The sequence below is a fragment of the Balaenoptera ricei genome, assembly GCF_028023285.1.
Source record: "Balaenoptera ricei isolate mBalRic1 chromosome 7 unlocalized genomic scaffold, mBalRic1.hap2 SUPER_6_unloc_1, whole genome shotgun sequence".
In the NCBI taxonomy this organism is placed as follows: Eukaryota; Metazoa; Chordata; class Mammalia; order Artiodactyla; family Balaenopteridae; genus Balaenoptera; species Balaenoptera ricei.
In genome coordinates, this window is record NW_026777444.1 from 1,267,440 (window position 1) to 1,292,541 (window position 25,102).

General features: G+C 46.2%; 1 protein-coding gene and 1 long non-coding RNA gene across 11 annotated transcripts in view; one reads left to right on the forward strand and one right to left on the reverse strand.

Moving 5' to 3' along the window:
• The first annotated feature begins 228 nt into the window (after positions 1-228).
• On the forward strand, positions 229-10,775 carry LOC132358198 (uncharacterized). Of its 3 annotated transcripts, XR_009500480.1 has the most exons (5): positions 229-447; positions 6,352-6,485; positions 6,931-7,065; positions 7,517-7,715; positions 7,973-10,775. It is a non-coding gene; the product is annotated as an uncharacterized LOC132358198 (long non-coding RNA). The 3 variants fall into 3 exon arrangements; XR_009500478.1 differs by having other exon boundaries at positions 7,517-10,775; XR_009500479.1 differs by lacking the exon at positions 229-447 and adding an exon at positions 460-648 and having other exon boundaries at positions 7,517-10,775.
• Positions 10,776-13,768: 2,993 nt separating this feature from the next.
• The window catches only part of CFAP221 (cilia and flagella associated protein 221), a 135,682-nt gene continuing 124,348 nt past the window's right edge, over positions 13,769-25,102 (reverse strand). For 6 of the 8 annotated variants that reach the window (XM_059912054.1, XM_059912058.1, XM_059912057.1 and 3 more), the window contains 4 exons: positions 23,953-24,111; positions 22,510-22,601; positions 16,244-16,336; positions 13,769-14,068 (listed from right to left, as the gene is read on the reverse strand). In XM_059912054.1, coding sequence (XP_059768037.1) covers positions 13,969-14,068; positions 16,244-16,336; positions 22,510-22,601; positions 23,953-24,111 — 444 coding nt within the window. In that variant the 3' untranslated portion in view covers positions 13,769-13,968. Of the gene's footprint in view, positions 14,069-16,243; positions 16,337-17,952; positions 18,250-20,310; positions 20,800-22,509; positions 22,602-23,952; positions 24,112-25,102 lie in introns of those variants that run through there. The other 2 variants (XR_009500476.1, XR_009500477.1) reach the window with 2 other exon arrangements.

Here is a 25,102-nt window from a genome sequence, read left to right on the forward strand (position 1 = left end):
TGGGGGCGGGGCCCCGGGAGCGGAGGCAAAAGGGCGGGACTCTTGGGGGCGGGGCCGGGACGCAAAGCACGCCGGCCGGCTCTGGGGGCGGGGCCCCGGGAGGGAGACAAAAGGGCGGGACCCTTGGGGACGGGGACGGGGCCGGGGCGCAAGGCACGCCTGCCCGGCTCTGGGGGCGGGGACCCGGGGGCGGAGACGAAGGGGTGGGACGCTCGGGGGCGGGGCTGAGCTTCCTTCCACACCGGTGGCCTGGATCGCTCCGTCTCGCTGTGGAAGGACCAGCGTCTCCGCGTGGGTCAGGAGGCAGCCATTGGCGGAGCCCCCGTCGGAGCCCAGGCCCCGTCCTACCGCCGGGTCCCGTCCTTTCCCGTCGGGAAGCACTCTCTGCTGGCGGGGGCTCTGAGCTGGATTTTTATGACCATGGCCTCTGCCCCCGGCTCCTCCCAGGTGATCCGCACTGTACACTCCACGGAGCAGCGTCACACCTGTCAGCTCACTTTCCCAGCTGCTCTGGGAGAGGGTCAGGGGTCAGCCCTGCCTGCTCCTAGGCCTTTCCTTTTCGCGCTGTCTGTGGCTGCTTTCCCCGAGGACAGAGACAGTCTGCCCAGAGAACCTAAAACATTTACTCTCCGGCCCCTTGCAGAAAAGGTCTGTGGACCCCTGACGTACAGGTGAAGGTGTGGGCAATTTGCTGGCGATGGACCAAACATTGTAAAGTCACAGCGAAGTTTGGGACGCCTGCAAGGGATGGGTGATTGGGACTAGATTAGGGGATAAACAGGAAATAAATATAGGGATAAGAACCTGGGGAATGATGGATTACAGGGCATCTGATGATGGTTTTGTTTTGTTTTTTTCATTGTGGTAAAGTACACATAATATTTACCATCTTGATTATTTTAAAGCGTATGGTTCAGTGGTATTAAATACATTGTGCAACCATCACCACTGTCCCTCTCCATAACTCATCTTATAAAGCTGAAGTTCTACATCCATCAGACAGTAACTCCCATTCCCCCTCCCTCTACTCTCTGGCAACCACCATTCTACATTGTCTCTATAATTTTGACCACTAAGTATCTCATGTGAGTGGAGTCATACAGTATTTATCTTTTGGTGATTGGATTATTTCACTTAGCATAATGTCCTCAAGGTTCATCCATGTTGTAGCATGTGTCAGAATTTCCTTCCTTTTTAAGGCTGAATAATATTCCATTGCATGAATATGGGGGATCTGGCTTATCCATTCACCTGTTGATGGGCACTTGGGTTGCTTCCACATTTCTGCTACTATGATCATGCTGCTATGAACATGAGTGTGCAAATATCTCTTCAAGACCCTGCTTTCAATTCTTTTGTGTATATAACCAGAAGTAGACTTGTTGCATAATGTGTTAATTTCATTTTAAAATTTTTTGAGGATCTGGCATCCTGTATTACACAGGGGCTGTACCATTTTATATTCTCACCAACAGTGCTCAAGGTTCCAATTTCTTCACATCTTTACCAACATTTATTTTCTGTTTTTTTTTATAGTAGCCATTCTAATGTGTGTGTAGTGGTATTTTGTAGTTTTGATATGCATTTCCCTATTGATTAGCGATTCTGAGCACCTTTTCATGTGCTTATTGGACATTTGTATATCTTCTTTGGAGAAGTGTCTATTCAAAACCTTTGTCCATTTTTGAATTGGGTTGGGTTTTTTTGTGTGTGGTTGAGTTTTAGGAGTTCTCAGTATACTCTAGATATTAATACCTTATCAGATATATGATGCAAATATTTTCACCCATTCTTGGGGTGCCTTTTTACTCTGAGGATATTGTCTTTTGATGCACAAAATTTTAAATTTTCATGAAGTCCAAATTGTTTTTCTTTTGTTGCCCATGTCTTTGGTGTCATATCTAAAAAATTATTGCCAAATCCAGTGTTGTGAGGTTTTTGCCCTATGTTTTCTTCTAAGAGTTGTATAATTTTAGGTCTTACATTTAGGTCTTCGATCCATTTTGAGTTAATTTGTAAACATGGTGTTAGGTAAGGGTCCAAATTCATTCTTTTGCATGTGGATATGCAGTTTTCCCACCAGCACTTGCTGAAAGACTGTCTTTTCCTCGTTGAATGGTCTTGGCACCTTTGTCAAAAATCATTTGGTCAAAAAAAACAATCATTTGATCATATATGCCAGAGTTTATTTCTGGACTCTATTCTGTTCCATTGGTCTATATGTATGCCTTTTTTTTTTTTTTTGTAATTTTTATTGGAGCACAGTTGATTTACAATGTTGTGTTAGTTTCAGGCGTACAGCAAAGTGATTCAGTTATATATGTATGTCTTTATGCCAGTAATCACAGTGTTTTGATACTGTAGCTTTGTAGTAAGTTTTGAAATCAGGAAGTATGAATCCTTCAGCTTTGTTCTTCTTTTTCAAGATTATTTTGGCTATTCAGGATCCCTTGAGATTTTATATGAATTTTAGGGTGGGTTTTGCTATTTCTACAAAAAAGAAATGACAGGGATTATATTGAATCTTTAGATCACTTTGGGTAGTATTGCCATCTTAATAATATTAAGTCCACAATTTACGAACATGGGATATATTTCCATTATTTATGTTTTCTTTAATTTCTTTCAGCAATGTTTTGTAGTTTTCAGTGTACAAGTCTTTCACCTCTTTGGTTAAGGTCATTCCTAAGTATTTTTCCTTTTTGTTGCTGTTGTGAATGGAATTGTTTTCATAATTTCCTTTTCAGATTGCTTATTGTTAGTATATAGCAACTGACTTTTGTATGTTGACTTTGTATCCTGCTGAATTCATTTATCAGCTCTAACAGGTTTTCGTGCAATCTTTAGGGTTTTTTAAAAATAATTTCATATCATCTATGAACAGAGATAATTTTGCTTCTTCCTTTCCAATTTGGATGCCTTTTATTTCTTTTCCTTGCCTAACTGCTCTGGCTGGAACGTCTAGTACTATGTTGAATAGAAGTGGTGGAAGTAAGCATCCGTGTCATGTTCCCGATCTTAGTGAAGAATCAGTCTTTCACCATTGCTGTGGATTTTTCAAATATGGCTTTTATTATGTTGCGGCAGTTTCCATCTATTCCTAGTTTGTTGAGTGTTTAATTCATGAAAAGGTGTTGAACTTTTCAAATGCTTTTTTAAAATACTTTTATTTTTTAATATTTATTTTTATTTATTTGGTTGCGCCGGGTCTTAGTTGCGGCAGGCGGGCTCCTTAGTTGTGGCATGCAAACTCTCAGTGGCAGCATGCATGTGGGATCTAGTTCCCTGACCAGGGATCGAACCCGGGCTCCCTGCAGTGGGAGCACGCAGTTTTAACCACTGTGCCACCAGGGAAGTCCCTCAAATGCTTTTGCTGCATCAGTTGAGATGATCATGTGGTTTTTGTACTTCATTCTGTTAATGTGGTATATTATATTGATTGATTTTCATATGTTGAACCATCCTTGCTTTGCAGGAATGAATCCCACTTGGTCATGATGTATGATCTCTTTAATATGCTGCTGAATTCCTATTTTGTTGAGAACGTTTGCATCAATGTTCATAAGGGATATTGGCCTGAAGTTTTCTTTTCTTTTAGTGTCTTTATCTGACTTTGGTATCAGGGTGATGCTGGCTTCTAGAATGAATCAGGAGGCATTCCTGCCTCTTCAGTGTTTTGGAAAAGCTTGAGAAGGATTGGTGTTAGTTCTTTAAATATTTGGTAGACTTCACCAGTGAAGCTGTAGGCTTCAGGGCTTCTCTTTGTTGGGAGATTTTTGATTACTGATTCAATCTCCTTACTTGTTATAGGGCTTTTCAGATTTTCTATTTTTTCCTGAAAATTTTTCTGAGGGGGCTTTTGGGCATGAAAGGAATACTTAAAGAGTTACTTATGTTTTATAAATTTATTTATTTATTTTATTTATTTACTTTTGGCTGCGTTGGGTCTTTGTTGCTGTGCGCAGGCTTTCTCTAGTTGTGGCGACCACGGGCTATGCTTGGTTGCGGTACGCGAGCTTCTCATTGTGGTGACTTCTCTTGTTGTGGAGCACGGGCTCTAGGGGCGCAGGCTCAGTAGTTGTGGCACGCGGGCTCAGTAGCTGTGGCTCACGGGCTCTAGAGCGCAGGCTCAGTAGTTGTGGCGCACGGGCTTAGTTGCTCCGCAGCATGTGGGATCTTCCCAGACCAGGGCTCGAACCCGTGTCCCCTGCATTGGCAGCACGCGGATTCTTAACCACTGAGCCACCAGGGAAGCCCACTTATGTTTTAATTACTATTCAGTTGATTAAAGTATCAAGTTTAAATATCTCATATCTCTTAAGCCTAAAAGCCTAAAACGTCAGTTTACAAATATTGTTATCTTAATAAATTCAGTGATCTTTGTATGAAAATAAGATTTTGTTTCTCCCTATTCTTTGGTTAGCCTTCAGTTAACCATGGGCTTTACAAATTAAATCTTCCTTAATTTTACCCCACACTTCTGTACTTAATTGATCAAACTCCCTTGGGCATCTCAAACTATACTTTCAAATTTGATTTAGCCGACTCTCTTAAATACACCAATAGCCACCCAAGTAGTCTTATTCCCGAGTCAAATCTAATAAGCAAAATCTTACTAAACCGTTAAGCAACTCTTATAAATCTAATAAAATAGACATAAATCTAGCAGATTCTCTTACCTGTTTTAAACATTTTAAATGAAATACATATAAAACAGTAGAATAAAACTAATTATTACAGATAGCCTACCCAGCACCCAAATATCAACCCAGGCAGATTCTTTTATTCATCCAGACACCACAAATGTACTTTCCTAACCCAGGGGCACAGAGCCATCCTCTCGGGCCACTTCACACTGAGGTGCTGGAGGCTTAACTCTTGATGGGATATTCTTGCCCAGGACCTGGGTCCAGAATGATTTCCAGGATGATTCGTCATGAGTCGGTATTTATTAGGCTGAGTCACTATGGAGATAATTGGACTTCCCAGGCCTGTGTCTTTTTTTGTAATAGTAAAATCTTCCATAATTCTTCATTGCCTGAGTAGAGCTGATAAGATTCTACAATCCCCTACCAGGGGTGCAATGAATATTTTAGCCGTTTGATTTGTAATGATGAAATTTTGATGTTGACCAAAACTTGAATATAGTATATAGTATACACACAGTCTGGCTTTGCCAACATACTGTAAACATCATTATAAACTTGTACATGCCTTTTTTTTCTTTTCTTTTGTCTTTCTAGCATGCCTGATATGGCTCTGCAGAGAACTACTGCTTTCTTTCTAGTCCCCAAATTGTCACAAGCTGCTCCGTGGGAGCCCCTTTCAACTGGCTCCTTTATCCTTTAAAATTGCCCTGGATCATTTTGAAAGCATACTTTCTTTCTGGCACCACACTGGTGCTCCAGGCCCATCTTAATTATCCTTGCCCTAAGACATAGGATCAGACACTTTCCAAGGCTCCTTGCTTCCTTTTGGGGAACTGTACTTGAGACCAAAAATCCAGGCGCTTTGGGCATATGTTAGACCACTCTGCTTGACCCTGGGAGTGGGCGATAGCACAGAGGCCACTTTAAAGGCAGGCCCCTAAAAGATATATTTTTAACATGTCATGGAATCATATCATTTTAAATTTATCTCCAATTTAATGGAGTACTTAAACCTTCTAATATAAAATATTTTTTTGTCTTTTCTTGAATACCAGCTTCCCTATTGCCACAAATACAACATGTTTTTACTAACTTTAATGTGAGTGCTGTCTATTATAATACCGACCCGCGGAGACTAAATTAGACCCTGGGTCCCTTGCCTCGGCTGCACCACACAGCCCCCTCTCACTTCCGAGATCCTAGTTTTCCGCCGACTGTCACTCCTTGGTATCTTTTTGACGTCAGAAGCTGGGACTTTTGGTGGTGACTATAGTGGGGTCAGTCTGACTGAGTGATATCAGCTCATTGAGGGGTAAATGGAATGACTTTATTTTTCCAGTGACGGCTACCAGCTGCACTCTTACTGATTTCCTGCTTACTGACAGGCTCCCTTAAGGACGCACAGTCCAAATCTATAATTTGTCAGTCAGTATCCGTTACTGGGACAGTATCATTTTGGTTGAGTCTCGTTGTCTGTTTTGAAACTTCAGTCTCATCTCTCCCCCAAAACTGCCCCCGTCATGTCAGCGCCCTCCCCGGTAAAGACTCGACATGCGGCTCCACTGGCCCGGGTGGGCGCAGAGGCTCTGCACTCTCGCCCGCAGCTCTTGTCCGAGGGATTCTTCAACTGGTGGGAAAGACAGAAAGAGGAAGAACGATGTTTCTTTCCATGACTGCTCACTGGCGGCCCTCCTTCCTGCAGGTCATGATGTGAACAGCCGAGGCTGGTAGTAACCACCTTCCTGTCTCTGCTGTACCCGTCTCGGCTAATCCAGCCGGACTTCTGGTGGTGCTGGAGGTTAAACGGCACCGCGAGGCAAGAGGAGATTAGTCTTGGTAAGTCCTCTAGACGTGGAATCCAGGGAAGGGTCCAGGGTAGTTCGCTGGATAGTAATTACAGGATAGGCCCGGGGCATCCTGTGTAGGCTTGCAATTCAGACGCATCAGCCTGACGCAGAGGGGACAGCTTCTGGAAGGCCGGGGTGGGAGGGGTAGCAGCAAGGCCACTGGTGCCCCAGGGGTGGCCGGTCGAGCTCCAGGCAGTGGGGACCTGAAGAGTAGCCTGTCCTCAGGTTCAGGTCTACTCTACCGTCAGGGAGAGGAAGTGCATAAAAAAGGGCCCACCTTCTGTGGGCCTCTAGCTGGCGAGACATTGAGCTGGACCTGGGACGGGCACGTGTGTGTGCATGCACGGGGACTTGGGGAGTGTAAGTATTGTCTGTTGATCTTCTGTATATGCTTCTAGCTCTTTCCTTTGCATCGCTTCCCCTCTTTTCACAAGGGCTTTAACAAACTTCCCGCAAACAGAGTATCTGAAAAGAAACATTTGTTGAAGACACCACTGTTGGAGAATGTGTCACCAGACCCCCGGTCCATGTCTTGGCTGAGGCCTGAGATCTGATTCAGCTCCTTGGCGGTAAGACACAGACATCTTCAAACTTCTTCAAGAAAAGAGGGGCTGTTGTGAGGCGGGGCCCTGGTACCGGGCTGGCTGGGAGCTGTTTGGCTCAGGGACCTGAGGGGCCGCCACAGGTGGGAAGGAAGTAAGGAGACTTGAGGCGAAACGCCACGTGGCTCCTGAACAGTGAAAGCACCTGAGTCGACAGCGTGAGCCAGTTTTCATTTCCGGTTTTTGGTGGTTGTGCCACAGTAGAGGTTAACGTCAGGGGAAGCGGAGTACTATATATGTGAGCTCTCCGTCCTGGTTTTGCAACTTTTCCTTAGGTCTAAAGTTATTTCAAAATGAAAAATAATTTTTAAATTACTGCTGCCTCGGTCCTGCCCTGTGAGTTAAGGGGAGCTCAGAGTTTTGAACTCTTGTTTAATGCCAGGTACACTTTTCGCGTTTCCTAATGTAATCCTCACAGCCCCAGGGGAGGCGAGCCCTGGAGCCGGTCGTACGGGGAAAATGGAAGCTCAGAGACACTAAGGAAGCCGTGTGGTTGATGAGAAGAGGACCAGACGGCCACCCAGGCCAGCTCCCCCGCCGCCCCACGGGGAGAGCCTGGGCCAGGGCAGAGGAAAGCCAGAGGCGGAACCCAGGGAGGCAAGGGCTTGCAGCCCCCGGTGAGGAATTTGGACTTTATCCTGGAGGCCAGTGGGTCTCAATCCTGGCTGCACATTGGATCCTCCGGAGAGCTCTGAGGATGACTACTGCCTGGGTCCTACCCCAGGAAGTCTGACTCGGCTGTTTTTTTGGTTTGGTTTGGTTTGGTTTGGTTTTTTATATTGGAGTAGAGTTGATTAACAGTGCTGTGTACACTGTTTGCTGAGTACAGCAAAGTGGTTCAGTTATACATATACATGTATCTCATCTTTTTCAGATCCTTTTCCCATTTAGGTCATTGCAGGATATTGAGCAGAGTCCCCGGGCTGTAGAGAAGGTCCTTGGTGGTTGTCCCGTTTAAGCACAGCAGTGACGCAGCTGTTGGTTTCGAAGCTCTCCAAGCGATGCTGTCGTGCAGGCCAGGCTGTGATGGGAACTGCCGTCATGTTGTCACACACGGTCACGAGGCCTGCTTTTCACTGACCCTTCGCAGGGACGCCGGGGCCCGAGGCCACGCCCTCGCGCCCCAGCTGCCCCGAGAGCCCTCACAGAGGCGTTACCCTCTTCTCCCAAGCCAGTCTGCGAGCTCCGGCCGCCCCACGCTGTCCCCTCCGTTTCTGGCCCCCGCCCCCCAGAGGGCGCTCAGCCTCTCGCACTCTGGAAGCCTTTGCGCCCACGCTAAAGCTTGCGGCGAGGAGCTCCAAACATTGCCATCATACTGATGACATTTTATTGTTACAGAGAAAAGTAATTTTAAAATGTATACATCATCCACATTTCAATTTTTTTCTCTCTGGAAACTTTACTTCCCCACATGGCTGGAACATAAACAGACCAAGAGGACCACGGTGACCTGCAGAAAGCAAGTGAGCGGAACTGACCTCCCGGTGACTGTTGTTATTCTAGAGTCAACGAGTTGAGAGCTTTGCCCCGCAGGGTCTTCATCTCCTGCCTTCTCCAGTGGCTGTGCTTGGTCTCTCACCTCTCTAAGCATATACATCAAACACAGACCTGGCAAGGCGCATCAGGGCCCTAAAGAAGCACCACCAACCTGCCGCCGGGCCCAGCGTTGCGAGAGATGCCTTGCGAAGGTCGGAGGGCTGTTTGTCCGCATACACAGTTGAAACCACGCTGAGCGATCCCTTAGTTACCAGTGGAAACACCCGACTGGTAAGTGGCTCAAGCCTGGTTTCCAGTCTGAGCCGCACCAGTTTCTCAGCAGAGCCACGTGACCTAAGCTCTCAGCCGCCGTTTCCAGACGCACACCTCGTGTGCATCCCGTCCCCCAGGACTGTTGCAAAGGGGAAACGAGAACTTATTCGTACACATCCCGGCGTGATGGCTTCTAAAGGCTCAGTTGGCAGGAGCTGGTTCTTCATGTTTATGAGTCAAGTGGACGCACAGTATCTCTGACTCTGGTAATAGCTCCAGAAGGTGGGAATCAAGAGGGAGGGCTCTGCACCTGGGTGGAGGAGTGGCTGATGTGGAGGCCAGATGTCGCCGGTGTGGCGAGGGGCAGAACTTTCCAGATATCTGGGAGGACGTGATGAGTGTATTTGGTTGGAAGCACAGATGTCTAAGGGCTGTGAGCTCAGCTATACGATCTGCCCAGATAGAAGAATTCAATACAGAATTAAGTGCTTCTCCCCTATATTCACAGCAGCACTATTGACAATAGCCAAGACATGGAAGCCACCTAAATGTCCATCGACAGAGGAATGGATAAAGAAGATGTGGTACATGTATACAATGGAATATTAGCCATAAAAAAGAATGAAATAATGCCATTTGCAGCAACATGGATGGACCCAGAGAGTCTCATACTAAGTGAAGTAAGTCAGAAAGAGAAAGACAAATACCATATAATATCACTTATATGTGGAATCTAAAATATGACACAAATGAACTTATCTACAAAACAGAAACAGACTCACGGACATAGTGAACAGACTGGTGGTTGCCAAAGTGGGGGAGGAGTGAATTGGCAGATGCAAACTATTATCTATAGGATGGATAATCAACAAGGTCCTACTGTATAGCACAGGGAGATATATTCAATGTCCTGTGATAAACCATAATGGAAAAGAATATGAAAAGAATATATATATGTATAACTGAATCACTTTGCTGTACAGCACAAACTAACACAACACTGTAAATCAACTATACTTCAGTAAAATTAAAAAAATAAAATTAAGTGCTTCTCAAACATTTTCTAAAGAGGGTGAAATGTGAAGTTTTGGCAAATACCCAAAAGTTTTGAAAAAGCAGAAATACCAGAAAATGAAGAACTAAAATGTTCCCTAATGTGTATAATTAAAAAAAAAAGACTAATTGGCACCACCTTATGGAATCAGTGTAAAAATATATAGATCATGTCAGCCCTTAAAGATATTAATGATTGAGTGATATGATAATCTAAGGGGAGTTGAATGATATGTTGGCAACTAAAGTCACTCTCACAGTTTCTTGGACGTTTTGCAATATGATTCTCCTTAGTGGGTCTTGAGAGGGTGAGATCACCATCAAGGCAGCAAAGAATCTCTCGGGTTGATTACAGCCATCGAGGGAGAGCAGATGATTCTTTGCATCCATGAAAATAAATATTTGCCACAAACCCCATAGACAGCAGTCTTCATGGGGACATTAAGTCCCACTGATGGGTTCTTTATTTCTGTCCCTGTCTGACCAAGCTCTGGTGTGTGTGTGTCTGACTCTGTCCGCTTCTGGCTGAGGCTGAAGGAGGTGAGGAAAAGGCACAAGGACAGAGAAGACAGAACTGAGCGTTGGGTCATGCTTGCTGTGCGCTGGAGAGAATTTCAGAACCAAATACCTGCTGTATAGCACAGGGAACTCTACTCGTATCTTGTAATAACCTATAAGGGAAAAGAATCTGAAAAAGAATAGATAGATAAATGTATAACTGAATCACTTTGCTGTACACCTGAAACTAACACAACTGTAAATCAATTATATTTCAATAAAAATTTGAAAAAAATCATCTGTGGGATATCAGTCAGTTGTAATACTATGCAGCCAATAAACTGATAATTACATTGACAATTTTGACACATGAAAAAACGTACAAAAAATAATTTAAACTGCAAAATAGATGAATTCAAAAGGCCATAGATCTATTTATTGAAAATGTGTGAAATGTATGTGTATTTTGAAAACAAAATTGGAAGCTAAGTTGTTGTGCAGAAAATGTTTAGAGTTCATTGTTGGTTTTTTTGTTTTTTGTTTTTTTTGGTAAAGTAGCTGAAATACATTAAACAAGAAAAGAAGATCTTCCACTTTGGGTGAATATATAAAGTAATAAATTCTACTTCATTTAATAATCATTTGATAATCCAATGGCATTCAATGTTAGCTTCTGTAGTGAAAATGGTGAAAAACCTGGTTCAATACCAAGTAAGCAAAGAGGTATGAGATATTGCCCCACGCATGGAGTAAACCATTCTAAGTCCAGGGGTAATTTTTGAAATTGAAAAAAAAAAAAGGGTTTTTATTTAAAACTCTTAGTCAGGGACTTCCCTGGTGGCGCAGTGGTTAAGAATCCGCCTGCCAATGCAGGGGACACGGGTTCGAGCCCTGGTCCGGGAAGATCCCACATGCCGCGGAGCAACTAAGCCCGTGTGCCACAACTACTGAGCCTGCACGCCTAGAGCCCGTGAGCTACAACTACTAAGCCTGCGAGTCACAACTACTGAGCCTGTGCGCCTAGAGCCCGTGCTCTGCAACAAGAGAAGCCACCGCAATGAGAAGCCTGTGCACTGCAATGAAGAGTAGCCCCCACTCGCCGCAACTAGAGAAAACCCACACGCAGCAACAAAGACCCAATGCAGCCAAAAGTAAATAAATAAAAGAATTTTTTAAAAAATTGAAAAAAACCCTCTTAAGTCAACTGTTTGAAACCTGAAACAAAATGCAAAGTACATCTCTTTGTTGAGGTGTCAGAGGTTCTATGTGCTATGTAGTGTAACATGATATTTTATTGTTAATTAGCTGCTTAAATCAGATGCTCACTGAAATTCTATTTAAAATTTTTATTTCCTGAATTTTCTTTTACGAGAAACTGCCAGTCTACTTTCTGAGAAGTGTTGGTTTGCTGTAGGCCTCTGCTACTATCACAAACAAACCAAAGGAACCCCATGCTCCTCTAAGATACGTGGGTATTCCCTTCTGAAAAGGCAGGACCTCCCCAAAACACCCCAAACAAGGAAGACAAACTAAGAAATTTACAGTATACACAGGAAGGGTAATTATCCCTAAAATATGAGGCACTCTTTCTTACAAATAAGTAAGAAAAAGATAAACACTTTCTACAATATAGGCAAAAAATCCCTTCATAAAAGAAGAAAAACAATTGGTAAACATAGGAAATTTTTTACCATCACTTGTAAACAAAGAAGTTTAAAATTAAAACAATGATTTGGTCATTTAAAAACCTATCATATTGGTAAAGAAAAAAAGTCTGATACTATAACACGTTGTTCAGGGCATTTGAATGTGGGCATCCTGACCTCTGCTGGTAGGAGGTTTGTTGATGAACTTTCTGAATGGTGGTGAAGCACTATATATTAAAACCTTAAAATGAACATGGATCTAGCGTTTATGTTTCTAGGAATTTATCCCAAGGAGACAGTCTGATAAGTTTGCAAGGAATTATGGCACAAGGTTTGTTGCAGCGCTACTGGCAACAGCAAAACATTGAAGAGAGTTGATGTGATCATCAGTAGAAGGATGTGTGAACACACGATGGCACATCCACCAATGAGATACAGAGATGTGTATCTGTGTCTATACATCTATGTTTATGATATACTGCTATCTGTGTCTATACATCTATGTTTATGATATACTGCTAGATAAAAGTCTAGAAGATAAAACAATATGAACAATATGATTGAATTCATATATATATAAGGTATGCACGTATGAATGTATATCAACACATACAGTTGGCCCTCTGTATCCGTTGGTCCTGCATCTTCAGATTCAACCCACTCCAGATGAAAAAAAAATTCAGAAAGTTCCAAAAAGCAAAACTTGAATTTGCCGTGCGCTGGCAACTATTTACAAATCATCTACATTGTATGAGGTATTATAAGTAATCTAGAGATGATTTAAAGTATATGGGAAGGTGTGCGTAGGTTATACGCAAATTCTACAGCATTTTATATAGGGACTTGAGCACCCGCAGATTTTGGTACCCGGGATGGGGGTGTCCTGGAACCAATCCCCTGTGGATACCGAGTGATGACTGTATGTATGGTTTAACAAAATATAATAGGTGTTTATGGTTTATTTAAACAAACAAACAAACAAATCCTTGGAAGACCACACATCAAAATGTACAAGTTACTGCCTCTGGGTGGTAGGATTATTGTTTTTATTTTATTCTTTATATTTTTCTGTATTTTCTAACATTTTAATAGTAAAAAAAGGCTTTTTTATTTTTATTTTTTCAGTAGAAATTTTAAAAAAATCATTGATTTGTTTATTTCTATTTTTGTTTATTTTTTGGCCATGCGGCATGCGGGATCTTAGTTCCCCGACCAGGGATTGAACCCGCACCCCCTGCAGTGGAAGCGCGGAGTCTTAACCACTGGACTGCCAGGGAAGTCCCAAAAAAGACTTTTTTTTTTTTTAAAGAGAAAAAGAATTCTAAAAAGGATAACTGGAATTTCAAACTTAACAAACCATATGAACTCTGGTGGTTATTTACTTTGCCAAAGTATTCTTCAAAACCAATTCTTGAAGGGTGACGGTTTGCTCGGCTAGTTGGCCCCTGAGGGAGAGGCAAAGAGAAGAATTCACGTGTGCCAAGCGAGTTCACGTCGAGCAGCTGGAGAGGTGTCTTCGCACTGGCATCTCACTTAACCCTCACAACTGCCCAGTTGCTGAAGATGAGCAATGCCGCTGGAGGTGGCACGGGCGCTAAATGGGATGCGGCCCTGGGTCTCGCCAGGCTCCAGAGCCTGGGCCTCTTATACTGCATGAAGCTCATCCAGCTACTCATAAGAAGCAAACACAGCTCTGAAATTACACGATAAGCAAATGGGAATGCTGGACTCTGTTCTAAAGGTTTATTTGCCAACAACATTTGAGGGAGTGTCGCTATGCATAAAATACACATCTAAACATCTGAAGCATTGGAAACATGCACCTTGTGACACGTTCTTAGATCCAAACAGCACGGCAGTTCTGTGCGTCCTGTAGGATGAACTTTATCCCGGCTGACTCTTCCTAGGCCATCAGAGCGTCCACTTACTTCTCCTTCTTGGTGTCCTTGTAGCCCAACATAGGGAATTCCACCTCCATCATTTCTGGAGTCAGCATGATGTCTATACTCTGCTCACAGAGCTCGCTGAGAAGGAATAAAATCGAGAAATATTGTCATCATTTAAGACTTATGCAATTCCTTCAACATTCCTCCCACCTACTCTTCTGGAATCTACGTTAAGAAAAAGCATAAGGCTGACAGCTTTCTACCAACCCACAGTAGTGGGAATGGTTATTTATAAGCAGAGAATAAAAAGCGGTTCAGAAATGCAGTTACAGAATTCATATTCTCTTCAGGTGCACGTGGAACATTTACCAATATTGACCATATCTTGGACCATAAGGAAAGCATGAATGTTTCAAAAGATTGGAATCATTCAGAGAATGTTCTATGGCCACATGGAATTCGAATAGAAATCAATAGCAAAGAGTAAAAAATCCACGACTGCTTTAAAAATGAAACAGTATATTTCTAAATAACCTATGGGTGAGAGAAGACATCACAGGGACCGAGGTTATTTTCATCTTGGGCTCCGCGATCCCCTAGAGCAGGGGTCAGCAAACTTTTCCTGTAAAGGCCTCTGCGGGTCGTAGGGTCTCTTTTACAACTACTCAGCTCTGCTGTTGCAGCATGAAAGGAATCATGGAAAAGTACACAAATGAATGAGTGTGGCTGCATTTCAGTAAAACGGTTTGCAAAAGCAGGCGGCAGGCCAGATTCGGCCGCTTGCGGAGCCCTGGCCTCGAGCTTGGTTGTTGGACGGTCACAGCTGGGTCCCTGCACGTGTGGGTTCCAGCTCCACGAAGCAGCGAGAGGGAGGGTGCAGGAGCCCACCCCATCCTGGTCCTGCCCTCGGGAGAAGATCTCACGTCTGCTCCTGTCCCTTTGGCAGAGGCCGAGCGACATGGAGGACGTAACTGCAGGGGAGGCTGGGACCATGAGCCTCCGGTTTCCACATGGGGAAGAGGGGACAGTTCTTTTGAGAGGCCGTCTCCGCTACACTCAGAGAAATGCTCCCGAGATCAACGGAGGCTTCCAAATTTAGAGTTAGCAAGAGGAACACTCTCCTGACAGCGGTACGTAAACAGAGGCGGGCAGAGCAGTTTTCTGTTGGGTTTAAACACCGTGGAAACCGCACAGAGTCGTTCCGACCCCGTGAGCTTCGCGGAGCAGCTGCTCCGGGCCAGTCCCGCGTGATGCTGGCGCTGTGCAGAGAGCGCCTTCCCGTTAGCGCCTTCCTCATCCCCCGAGAGTGGAAAATAACACGACCTTGTTGTGGGGGAGGGAGGCTTTGGCCTGACGCCCGTTTAGTGCTCAGTAGATGTCGGCCACCCCCCCCTCCTCCTCATCGTCCTGGGTGACAACCCCCGAGAAGCAGGTACTACTATTCCCATTTCACAGATGGGGAAACTGAGCCCCAGGGGTCCGCGCATCGGTGCTGAATGGGGGAGGGGTCTGCAGAGCGTCTCCCCCGCTGCCCCCAACGCTGAACCACAAGGAACCGTGTGTCACCCCCGCCCGCCCGGCCGCAGCGTCCTCAGGAAATGCCCTCGTGCTCTGGGCTTTGAGTGGCGGACACTCCACCTCCCCGTCCACACCTGGGTTCCAAGCTTCAGGCGCTCAAGTATCACACCTGTGTGTGGGCAGGTCTCACACAAACCGACACACGCCTCGGATATTCAGGACTTCACTCACTGATTATCCACAGGGGAAAATGGTCACGTGGGTACAGCCACAGGCGCGTCAAGGCCGCGTTCCCACGGGATGCTGGGTGCTCGGCAGTAAAGTCAAGTTTAAGCAGCCTGGTTTGGGGCTGATAGTTCTTTTATTTTTTTCCTTTTTTTTTTTTTGTTTGTTTTCACTCTTTCTTTTAAAATTTCCTTTGTTTTTGTTTTTTTCTTTTTTAAATTTTTTCCTTACCTGGGGGCGCTATAGTTCTTTATGCCCCTCCAAATCCCACCCAGCCTTCGAGCACTAACCCAAGTCCACGCGACTCTGCAGCCTGGGAAGCCCACTCAGCACCCCCTGCGCTCGCCCCTCCCCTGAGCGCCTGCAGCACGGGAAGACCAGCCCGCGTGAGACCTTAGACTGTTCTCCACCACGGATCCAGCACCCTGTCTAGTCGGGGGCATGGCTGGGTGTTAGCCGTGTCTCGGCTGGGTGCAAGCTCGGGCACTGTGCGCTCCTTGGAAATCTCTCACAGCACCGGGACGATTTCTGGCAAATAGACAACACGAGAGACCAAAAGTAAAAGAGTACCGTTCGATGGTCTCCATTCTGTCTTCTTCTGGTAAGGCGTCAAGAACGGCAGGGACGTCTATAGGAAGCATGGCTAAATTGAAGGAATCACAGCTGTGGAAAAATCACACATTACTAGTCTCGGGGTCTTTACACGATTTCCTAAAGCACTTTTCTTTCCACCACTGGTGTTTTACGCTACCGTTCTGCCCTCCTTCGTTCCTGCAAACCCACTCACGTCTCCCTAGAGGTAAAGGCGGGGCTGCGATAGGTACCAGTCAAACCCAAGAGAATGGGGCCAAAGAAGACACTTCCCAGTGTTACTGTAAATCAACTATACTTCAGTTTTAAAAAAGACATTTCCCAGAGTTTAGAAACAGAACTGTCAAACTTGTGGTGTCTAAACTTACACTATTTCCTGGGGGTCGGGCTGGCGTGGGGCAGTTAGTTTGCTTTTTGTTCTTAATATTTTTTCCCATGTTTATACTCTTCCTTAGCTGTTTATTCAGTTTCAGCCCCCTCCCCACCCCCTTATATATTGTTTGGTATCATGATTTTACAGCTTCATATACAAATTACTGGGTGTTGAGGACATTAAAAGAATTGAGATGGGGAGAAAAAACATTTTGTTGTTTTTAAAGTCGGCGGCAGACTTCTGTTTCAAGTTGGTAGAGCAAACACTCACCTTTTAAAAAAATTTCCCCTTTTTTTGGTCTCAACTCCTTCTTAACATGCCTCTCAAATGATATTAGAGGAATAAAAACTGAACCCACAACAGCAAAGAGAATAGGAAAAGAGTCACAAATGGATAAACTTTTAAAATAATTTTCTGGAATAAGTTTCTAGAAGCTGAGAGGAGTGTTGTCTCATAGAAGAGAGTGAAGAGTGACCCATGGCAGGAAGCTGACCTCCTCGCAGGCTCTAGAAAGGCTGCAGGTGGAGGGTAAGGCAGGCGGCAGGAATGGAAAACCAGGAGGTTAACTGAAGCCTCCTTGGTGTGTGCAGATACGTCGTGGAGATAAGCTTCTTCTCCTTGTTGAATAAGCAAAAATGCTTGTCTATTAAAGTGGTTATAGGTGAAGCCATTCTGAAACTATTTTTGACGTTCTGTAAAGCTGAGGGGGTGAGTGTGTTAGGAGACCAGGGTTCTCACGGGGAAAGAAGAGACAGACAACTACGGAACGGGGAGAAGCAAGCAGCAACGCCATGAATATGGACTTGGATTACAAGCACTGGTGTGGGTTCATGATGCCTGAAATGGGTGTAGGTGTGTATATGTGTGCTTACGTGCACATGGACGTGTGCATACGTATGTAGATGTAGGTGGTCGTGTACTTTTGTATGAATGTGTACATACGTGTGTATGTGTGTGCATATATATGTATGCATTTCCCCACGTACACACTCTGGCTTGTCTGCTGAGGAGGCCAAGAGACGACCCCCCTGCTCCACCCCCAGTAACGATGTGTGCACCAGGAACCCAGATTTTGGTCTCTAACACCATTCCTCACTGAAAAGGGACCTGGCCTCCACCACCCAGAGATCAGTCCTATTTACTGACTTGGTGACAGAGAATGCAGGTTCTAACGGACAATCCCACTGAGACCTCAGAGCGCGTGTAGCCGAGAGGAGGGTGGGAGACGGTGGAAGCCTGGACCACTCCCCAGGGGCCAGCGTGGTCTGGAAGACGGAATGGCAACAACCAAGGGTTTTTCATAGACCAAACTTACCTAATTTTAAAATTCTGAGACCATGTCCTGCTTACTTTTCCATGTGTTAATATGTTCCTCTGGAATTGAAAGGGTGGTGGCAGTGGACGGAGGTTGGGTGTTTTGTTTTGCTTTGTTTTGTTTCATGCCTTTCTTGGAAAAGTAAAACGCCGACAACTCTAAGTCAGTTCCTAAGATTCTTCTGGAAATTTCAGTTGTCTGTAAAACCCCAAAGTCTGGGCACCACTGGATTAGATGACTTCTTTGTCGCTGCTTACTCAGATTTCATGGAAGTCACAGAGACTCAGTAAATTCTCTCTGAATTTATTAACGAGCAAAGAACCCAAGTGAGCTGTTTTGATCATTACAAATGCAAAAACGACTTGGAGTGAATAAACATTAACTAAGGATACTGCGTGGTTTAACAATAACTCTCAGGGGCAGAAATACAGGGGAAATAGCAACTAAGAAATAGGTAATCTATTCAAGAAAAATGACTGCAAAGTTGAAGTATCATTAGCAGATGTGTAGGAAGTTTAAAAAGGAATACTATTATAATTCTGTAACTCTTTTAGAAATAAAAACATTATCTAGGGTCTTATATCATAGAAATCCATGAAAAAGAAATAAAGAATCCTCTCTTGATTTTATAATCTGTGGTGCAGTTATGGTTTATTTTGAAACAAATTGGCCAACAGAGCACTTGGGCACAGAAGCTGGAGGTAACAAGTCCTAGTTGGGGAGTTTTCTTGTTTAATTCATGGCTAGTTCAAGCCCAAGGTGACTGCATTCTGAGTGCCTTTTGAAAGAACAGCCTCGGGAGGTTTTTCCAAGAACACTGCTTTGGAAAAAAAAACAGGATTTTTTTTTTTAATTCCTGAGACCGGTGCTTGCCGACAGCTGGTGGACCCTGGCGTGTCCACTGCCCACCATTGCTCGATTTGCGTATTCAGTCTCTGGACGGTACCCACACCCAGCTGTGTTTGGTCTACTGATGACTGCGGTCCATTCGGAAGTGCCCTCACCCCACAGCAAAACGAGGCCGTGTGTCCAGGTGGTGGCGGGTCATCGCCGTATGGTGGCAGCAGAGTTACCGCAAGGTTTAGTGGGTGGGGTAGGGCAGAAGTGGGAAGGGTTACTAAGGATGGTGCTAGATGCACCACTTGAGTCCTTACAACTCATGTGGTCTGTGAGGACCCCTTCACCATCCCCATTTCAGAGACGAGGAAATGATTGCTCAACGGGCTTCAGTAATAGGTAACTGTGGCCCAGGGACACAGAGTGGGTGACAGGGCTAGTGGGTTACGAGGCAGGTCTCTCAGACACCAAAGCGTTCCTTCTCCCTACAAGGTCACTGTTCCATCCAGCCCTCGATTCTGGAGATTTCCGATTTTAGAAATATGCTAATGTTACCAAACACAATTCGTGTGCCTGATGCACAGCAAGGCCAGGCAACCCGAAACGTCGGAGTCTGGAGCAGAGGAAGGTGCAGGGCCAGCAAGGAGACGAGGTGGCTTGTGCCCCAAACCCCAGAACTGCCCAGTGGTTTTCAGGCAGGCGTTTTTAAAGGCACACTTTGGGGTGAGGGCTGCAGGGTGTGTGACCGTCTCTGTCCGGCTGGTGGGGAGGTACAGACCCCTCCCCATGTCCTCTGCCCTTGCTCCTGTCTGAGGGGAACCCAGGTAACAGTGTCTGACGCACATTCCTCAGTTGTCTTACGGATGCCAAAACCCCTGTCAAACGGAAGACGTTAACTACGTGACGACCACAAGCACGTAGCCCCCAGACCTGAGGACTGACGATGAGACACCACCCTGTAGCCTCACCACCAACCAATCAGAGAATTGTGCACGAGCTGATCACACACCCTGCGGTGCCCCTCCATCACCTGGCCTTTAAAAATGCTTCCCTGGAAGCCATCGGGGAGTTGGGGCTTCCTGAGCTTTAACTGTCCCTGACTCTTCGCTTGGCACCTGCAACAAAGGCTGCGCTTGCCTCCACCACAAGCCGGTGTCCGTAGATTGGCTTTGCTGTGCACAGGCGAGTGGACCCAAGTTTGGTTCAGTAACATGAACTCACAGAAAAGGAACTATATTTTCGAGCCCCTACCATGGGCCACATCTTGGTCCCATGTTAATCTCCAGGCAAAGGGGGGCAGCTGAGAAGCGCTGAGGAAATAACCTGAAGGGAACAGCATGTGGACCAGCCTCGATTCTGCTTCATTCAGGAGGAGCTTTTTGGCTGGCAGTGCGGGAAGAAGTAAAGGTAAATGTTCCAGGGTCACAAACTGGATTTCAACGACCGCCTCCGATACCCGGGGAGGGGCAGGTGACGGGTAGTACATACGGGGTCAGTGCACTTCGGGGTGCGCCTTCCTACCTCTGCTAAAACGAAAATGTCCCGGCTGAGCGGGGTCTTCCCAGCAAGTCCGCCCGGCTTGTGTTCTGCACGAGAGGACTGGGCCCAGAGAGTGGCCGCAGAGCGTGGCCGGGGTCACACAGCTCCGGGAGGCCGTGGGCCCTTCTGGTGACGGGGGGGAGCCGGGACACGCTGGTGGCAGTCGAGGGTGTAAGTCCCTGCTGACCCTGGTTGGTGGCAGTGCTCCGGCAGAGCTGACCACTCCTGGGCCGTGGCAGGGCTCTGCCCCTTGGGGTGGGCCTCACCCTGGATCGAAGGATTTGAACAAAAGGTCACTGCTGATGATCATCGTGTTGGGACACTCGTCACGTTTGCTCACCAGCGACTCATTTCACTGCGTTTATAAGGACAGTGGACCAAAGAAGCAAACTCCAGGCTCAGGAGCAGGTCACTGACCAGGCCGCGTCTTAAAGAAAAGGCATCCGTCTACTTGTTTGAGGTCTTCCGGCTCTGAAGAGGTGTTAAATGAGCAAATTAGCAAAAATGTGCTCGCTCTAAATTTCCTCCTTCTTTGGTCTAACAGTACTCTCATCTGCCTGCTCCGTCTCTGTGCTGACAGCTGCGGGGCCGCCCGGTGAACGGCCAGGCTGGGGCATGGAGAGAGATGGATGCTTTGGGAGTGGATATGGAGGGTGTGGACGGCTAATCTTGGCAACTCTGAAATGTTAAAAATGGACCACGACTATTTCGGCTGAATTACATGGATTGGTTGTCTGCTTTTATTGAAGTATGGCCAACTAGCCACCTGTGACATTGACTTTTTTCAAGTATATCTCAAGAGCTACCATATGATCCAGCAATCCCACTCCTGGGCGTGTATCTGAGTAAAACTCTTGTATCCCTATGTTCATAGCAACACTATCTACAACAGCCACGACGTGGAAGCAACCTAAGTGTCCATTGACAGAGGAATGGATAAAGAAGATGTGGCACATATATACAGTGGAATATTACTCAGCCATAAAATGAAACAAAATTGGGTCATTTGTAGTGAGGTGGATGGACCTAGAGTCTGTAATACAGAGTGAAGTAAGTCAGAAAGAGAAAAACAAATACTGTATGCTAACACATATATATGGAATCTAAAAAAAAAAAAAAAGAGGTTCTGAAGAACCTAGGGGCAGGACAGGAATAAAGATGCAGACGTAGAGAATGGACTTGAGGACATGGGGAGGGGGAAGGGTAAGCTGGGACAAAGTGAGAGAGTGGCGTGGACATATATACACTACCAAATGTAAAATAGATAGCTAGTGGGAAGCAGCTGCATAGCACAGGGAGATCAGCTCGGTGCTTTGTGACCACCTAGAGAGGTGGGATAGGGAGGGTGGGAGGGAGATGCAAGAGGGAAGAGATGTGGGGATATATGTATATGTATAACTGATTCACTTTGTTATAAAGCAGAAACTAACACACCATTGTAAAGCAGTTATACTCCAATAAAGATGTTAAAAAAAAAAGATGCGGTACATATATACAATGGCATATTACTCAGCCATAAAAAAGAACAAAATAGTGCCATTTGCAGCAACATGGATGGACCTAGAGACTATCATACTAAGTGAAGTAAGTCAGAAAGAAAAAGACAAATGTCATATGATATCACTTATATGTGGAATCTAAAAAAATGATACTAATGAACTTATTTACAAAACAGAAATAGACTCACAGACATAGAAAGCAAACTTGTGGTTACCAGGGGGGAAAGGGGGTGGAGGAGATGGGTGGGGATGAATCAGGAGTTTGGGATCAACAGATACACACCACTAATTTATATAAAGTAAACAACAAGGACCTACTGCATAGCACAGGGAACTATATTCGATATATTGTAATAGCCTATAACAGAAGAGAATGTAAAAAAGAATATATGTATATATATACATATATATATACACACACACATAGAACTGAGTCACTTTGCTGTACATCCGAAACTAACATAACATTGTAAATCAACTATATTTCAGTAAAAGTTAAAAAAAATAAAGTATATCTCAATTAAGATAAAGTCAAGATGTGACTTTATACACAGCATCATGTGCCTCTGGCTAGCAGGCTTCCCTCACGGTGCACTACAAGTACGCTCTGACATACTACTGGCAGGTAACTTTTGGGGTTGCAGCCTCTGCGCTCTGCGAGGTGACGGGGAGCTGGGCTCACCTCTGCGCCATCTCTGTCTGAGAGGTTTCGGGCAGGGTCGAGAGGACCAGGCACGGGAACCTCTTCCAGCTCATCACTCCAGGAATGACATCCTGTAACAGAGCCGGCACAGGGGGACCACGTGTAAAGTTTAGGAAGGACTTCCACTTCATTAAACTCAGTATTTTTCAATCCAAGTTGAGCTCTAAAATGTATCATTTCATTAAGTTTAGTAGAACTGTTCTGAGGCTAAAAAAGACAACTGCTCCAGCAACTGCTGCAACTGCTGCAACAGGCATTAAGGCAGGGAGGACGGAGAGGCTCCCGCCCCTGACTTATGAGGCACGGGAGCAACGGTCCTGCTGGTGGAGGACAGGTCTGGCCTTTCCATCCGTTCTGACTACTGTGCATGTGATGCTAACGCAACATTCAGAGGACGGGTCAGTTCATCAGAGGGCTTTCCAGGCAGGGGTAAGCGCGCGCAAATGCGTGGAAAATGCGAGGAGGGTGCTGTCAGGAGAGCACCGAGTGCAGGGCGGGTGACGGGGGTGACAGGAAATGAGGCTGGAGAGGCAGGCTGGTCGTGAAGGGCCTCGTGGGCCAAGCTAATGAGCCTGGAGCTGCTCCCAGGGGCAGCAGGGACCACGGAGGGTTTCCAAACCGGAAAACGACCGGATCGGATTTGTGTGGAAGGAAGGCTTCTCCGGAGGGTGACGGCGCGCTGCTGGGCCCTGGGGTGCAGGACAGGGGGTCACATGGTGTGTGAGGCCGACCGGTGGGAGCCAGGGAGGATCCAGGGGCGGCTGGATGCGGGGCTGGGGGAGAGGGAGGGAGCACGGCCCCCAGGGATCGGCGCTTGAGTCCCAGAACCCGGAGGCAGGAAGGTGATGCGGGAAGAGGTGTGAGGCGGCGCTGGCGGGGCGGGGCTGAGACGCGACCTAAGTTAGGGTTCCAGCCCGAGTGGGAGGTGCCTGGAGGCTGAGGTCAGGCTGGTTATTTGGGGGAAGAAGGAGCTCTCGGGAGCCTCTTCCTCACTGCGCGTTTGTCACATCGCCAGCTTGTCCATTAAGACCTTTCTGTCCTTGTTGGGGACCAAACAAACGGGGGGGGGGTCAGGCCACGGGGTTATGGCCACCACGTGACTGTTTTTCCACGGTTGCAGTGGGGATAAGATGAATATTAGGCATGACCTTCAAGGGAAAAAGAGAGTAAGAATGTTGAAAAGGGGGCACCGTGAAGCCGGGAGCTGGGTACGGGCGGACGGGGGTGACGCTGAGTCCCCACCTGCCGCCCTTCAGGGCTGGGGCATGACAGGGTCCACAGCGCCACGGTTACCGTCCTTGTCCTGCAGCCGTGGCGGCAAAGCCTCTATTCCTCGGTCCCAGCGGTGACCCTCCCTCCTTGTCCCCTGCCCGTCCCCGCAGCCCCGGGGCCAGCTCTGCCGCTGAGCCGGGATGGCTTTACCGTGTGATGGAGAAACTGCTTCTGGGTGAGGGGGACGCTGGAGCTGCAGTGGGACTCCTTGGTGAACTTGTACTTGGGGTGGGTGCACAGATGGTAATCGATCGAGGTTTCCGCGTAGGTCAGCGGGTGCTTCACAGCAAATAACCCTGGGCTGGGGTTCTGCGGGAGAGACGGAACACGGGGTCTCTTTTGTGGACCGGTTTCCTCCTCCGCCACAGGACAGGCGTCGGCTAAGGCTCCCTTCGGCCCCCCCGGCCCGCGCGCTCTGACCCCACCTCTGTCAGCCCGTCTGGGAAAGAGAAGCAGGAGAGCAGAGGTGGCTTCAGATGGGCAGTGGTCACGGCCATTCACAAATGTCACTTCGGGTTGAAGCGCTTCATTACATACCACACGGTTTTACTGAGCTCTCATGGAAACGAGTACAAATGAAATTGCAGCTTAAACAGCTTAAAGTATTTGTTTCTAAATTTGATCAATTAGGGGGATTTATTAAATAAGGAAACTGGTTTTAAAAAGCAATGAGCTTCTGGTTTTGGAAACAAAAGAATAGCTTCTAAAAAGTAACTTTAAAGAGAAGACAAAGGAGAGGGTGGCATGTGATATATCAGGAAACATCAGCATTTAACACTGTTTTGGTGATGTTTTTAATTCAGGAAGGCTCCATTTGGATGAAGTATCTGGCTTTAAGGGAGTTCCTGTTTTTTACTAATTTTCCAGCAGAACTAACGGAGGCACAGAGCAATTATATCAAAATATACGAAAATGTGGAGCCTTTTAATGCTCCTTCTGGGGCCTGTCCAACAAAAACCCGGCTCTCGTCCCAAACAACATAGCTTTTAGCTCCCTTGGGGTTGTTTAATTGCAGATGTTTAGGAACCACTAAGTTGAGATTCTGTTCTTTTTGTTTGAATAATTTAAAAAAATATCTTTTTAAAAACCCACCGAACTCCACACGACTGACGGGAACCCAGTCTCACCGCCAAGAAACAAATGTCCCCAACAACTTGAAGGCGACATGACAGCACCCAGAGGAGGGCCCAGCTATCGTGGGTGTGATGAAGGCGTCCCGGCCACGAACGCTGGGCCGCCTGTGCTCCGGTCACGCAGGGAGGCTGATTTGCAGCCAGGGCCGCAGAAAAGCTCTTGCACG